Source organism: Aptenodytes forsteri, unplaced genomic scaffold, assembly GCF_000699145.1.
Source record: "Aptenodytes forsteri isolate BGI_AS27 unplaced genomic scaffold, ASM69914v1 Scaffold255, whole genome shotgun sequence".
NCBI lineage: Eukaryota > Metazoa > Chordata > Aves > Sphenisciformes > Spheniscidae > Aptenodytes > Aptenodytes forsteri.
The window spans coordinates 3,973,649-3,976,098 of NW_008794888.1; the positions used below are offsets into that span (position 1 = coordinate 3,973,649).

Consider the following 2,450-nt stretch of genomic DNA (forward strand, 5'->3'; position numbering starts at 1 on the left):
TCCCATCGGGGTGTGCCGCTCGCCCTCCGCCTTGATGGGCCGCGCCGTGCTGCTCCGCAGCGGGACCCCGTCCTTCCTCCAGGACACTGCCGGCAGAGGCGAGGGTCACTCGTGGGCAGGAGAGCCTACGCCCCCCCGGGGGTCTGTGCGGGGTCCCGGTGAGGCCAGGCGCTCCCCTGCCTGGCCTGGGGACCCCTGTGCCACGGGGAGCAGCACCGGCTTCCCACGGCCCCTGACGGAGAGAGCGGGGCTGGCTCCTGCCCGATTCCTGGCATCCTCCTGCCCTCCAGTGGAGGCTGGGGGAGGGAATCAAAGCCGCTTCGCTTCTGCCCGGCTCTGTCGGCTGGTACCGGCTCTGGCTGCCCAGCTGCCCCTGGCCCACGTCCTGGCTACAGCATGCCCGGAGCCCGTCAGCCCTGAGCCGGGCACCGGGGCTCTGCTGTCCTAACAGCAGCCCAGAGCATCACCCGTCCCTGCCCGCCCAGTGCTCAGCGACCTGTCTCCCGCTCTCCCAGCAGCCCAGCCCAGCACGGGGGAACGGCAGACACCTTGCCCACGCCCTGCCCTCTGCACCCTGCCCTGGCAGGCGGTGCCCAAGCACTTCACTCCTGCCTGGGGGGAGGCAGGGCGAAAGGGGTGCTCCCGGGGTGGGCACATCACCTCCCTGAGACACCCAGCTCGGGGCTGCGTGTCCCACTCCGCACAGCTCAGGTGGCCCCAAGGGATGGCTCAGCGGGTGGGACTTGGACATGCAGAGAGCCCCTCTGTCACGCTCGCGCCCCTGACCCCCCCCAGCCCCGCGGTCACTCACCTTCTGGCTGGGGGTTGGCCGTGACAATGCACTTGAGCAGCACCTCCGCCCCCACAGCCACCGCCATGTCCTGGATGGGGATCTCAAAGATGGGGGCTTCCAGGGGGTCTTCACCCGCTGAGACGTAGGAGTCGTCGGAGGACTCTGGACAGGGAGAGACAGGCCCCGTGGCTGTCAGCAGGGTGGAGCGAGCGGGTCCTGTGCCGCACCCGGCTGCATGCAGGCAGAGCAGGGGCCTCGCAACCCTCTGCCCATCCCTGTCACCACGTGCCCCACACCCTCGTTGGGGCATTAGCAGGTCCCAGGGCCATGCAGTGGAGGAAAGGGCCACATCAGGGGCCACAATGGCACAGTGCCTGCAGCGGGATGGGGCAGGGAGCGTACAGCCTCCTGCACATCCCCATACAGCATAAGGGATAAGGTGGCAGCGGGGTGTGGAAGGAGGAGGGTTGTACAGCCCACCGCAGCCCCCGCTCTGAGCTCCCCCCAGCCCCCACGGGGTGTTGTCTGCTCTGCCCCGCCACATCAGCATCAGCCTTGCAGCTCTCTCCCCTCCATGGCTCCAGCACACAGGCAAAGGTCCTGGGGCTGCGCCAGGAGCCTCGGGCACATGGGCCTGGCACTGCTTTGGCCAGAGCAGAGCCTGGAAGGAGCTCCCGGCCCTGGTGCAGTCTGGTCTCACCCCTGCATGCTGGGATGGGCAGGGCACCTCTCCCCCGGCCAAGCCACTGCAGCATCCCCCGGGGATGCTTGGGCTGCACACCCTGCCTGGAGCACCGAGCACGGTCCGGTCGGGACAAGCTGCAGCAGGTGTCCTGTGCCCCGGGGGGCCAGACCAGCACAGGGCTGGGTGTCAGAGGTCAGCACCCTGCGTCCTTCCCATGCCAGGCAGGAGGGACAGAGATGTCAGCAAGCATCATGATCTCAAGGCCCAGCAAAGTGGTACCCACGCTGGTCTGTCTTACGGCACTGGTTGGTGCCAACATCCCCAATCTCCAGAGCTGTGTCCCTCCGCCCCACCCCTGTGCTCTCTGGCACAGCCTGGGCTCCCCATGCCTCCCAGGGGCAGGCTGGGGGTCCCCCATCCCGCTCAGGGGCTGGCCAGCCAGGTCTGTGCCCGCAGGAAGGCAGAAAGCCATGCCCCTACCTAGCTCCGGAGAGGTGGGCCTGGCTCGGCGCCCCTTCCCCTTGCTCCGCGTGCTCCTGCCTTCTTGAGCCATCCGGCCACTCTCTTTCTTCTCTGACACTTTCATCTGCCTTCTTTCCACCTCCCTGCCCGCACTGTGCTGCCCTGCCCAGCTCTTCTCCAGGCGAGCCTCCTGCTCCACCCCCGGCTTCGCCCAGGGCAGGAACCGCACCTCCACGGGTGCCTCCGGCCGCCTGTACAGCCCATGCGGCACGGCCACCCCGGCAGCCAGGGCTGCCCGGCTTCGCCCAGGGCAGGAACCGCACCTCCACGGGTGCCTCCGGCCGCCTGTACAGCCCATGCGGCACGGCCAGCCGGGCAGCCAGGGCTTCGCTCACCGCCCCGGGGGCACGGGCTCCAACAGTGGGACCCCCGTCCGGGCACAGGCTGCCTTCGGTGGGACCCGCCTGCAAAAGGGCAGCCCGTCCCTGAGGGGTGGCTTGCGCTAACGGC

At 69.1% G+C, this 2,450-nt stretch overlaps 1 protein-coding gene across 1 annotated transcript in view; it reads right to left on the minus strand.

Annotated features, from left to right (window-relative positions):
• The window catches only part of SPEG (SPEG complex locus), a 47,648-nt gene that overhangs the window by 26,608 nt on the left and 18,590 nt on the right, over positions 1-2,450 (minus strand). Inside the window, 5 exon segments of the mRNA XM_019470904.1 lie at positions 3-86; positions 812-955; positions 1,959-2,169; positions 2,264-2,446; positions 2,449-2,450. The exon segment at positions 2,449-2,450 is cut by the window's right edge and continues 451 nt beyond it. Of these exon segments, the coding sequence (XP_019326449.1) occupies positions 3-86; positions 812-955; positions 1,959-2,169; positions 2,264-2,446; positions 2,449-2,450 (624 nt within the window).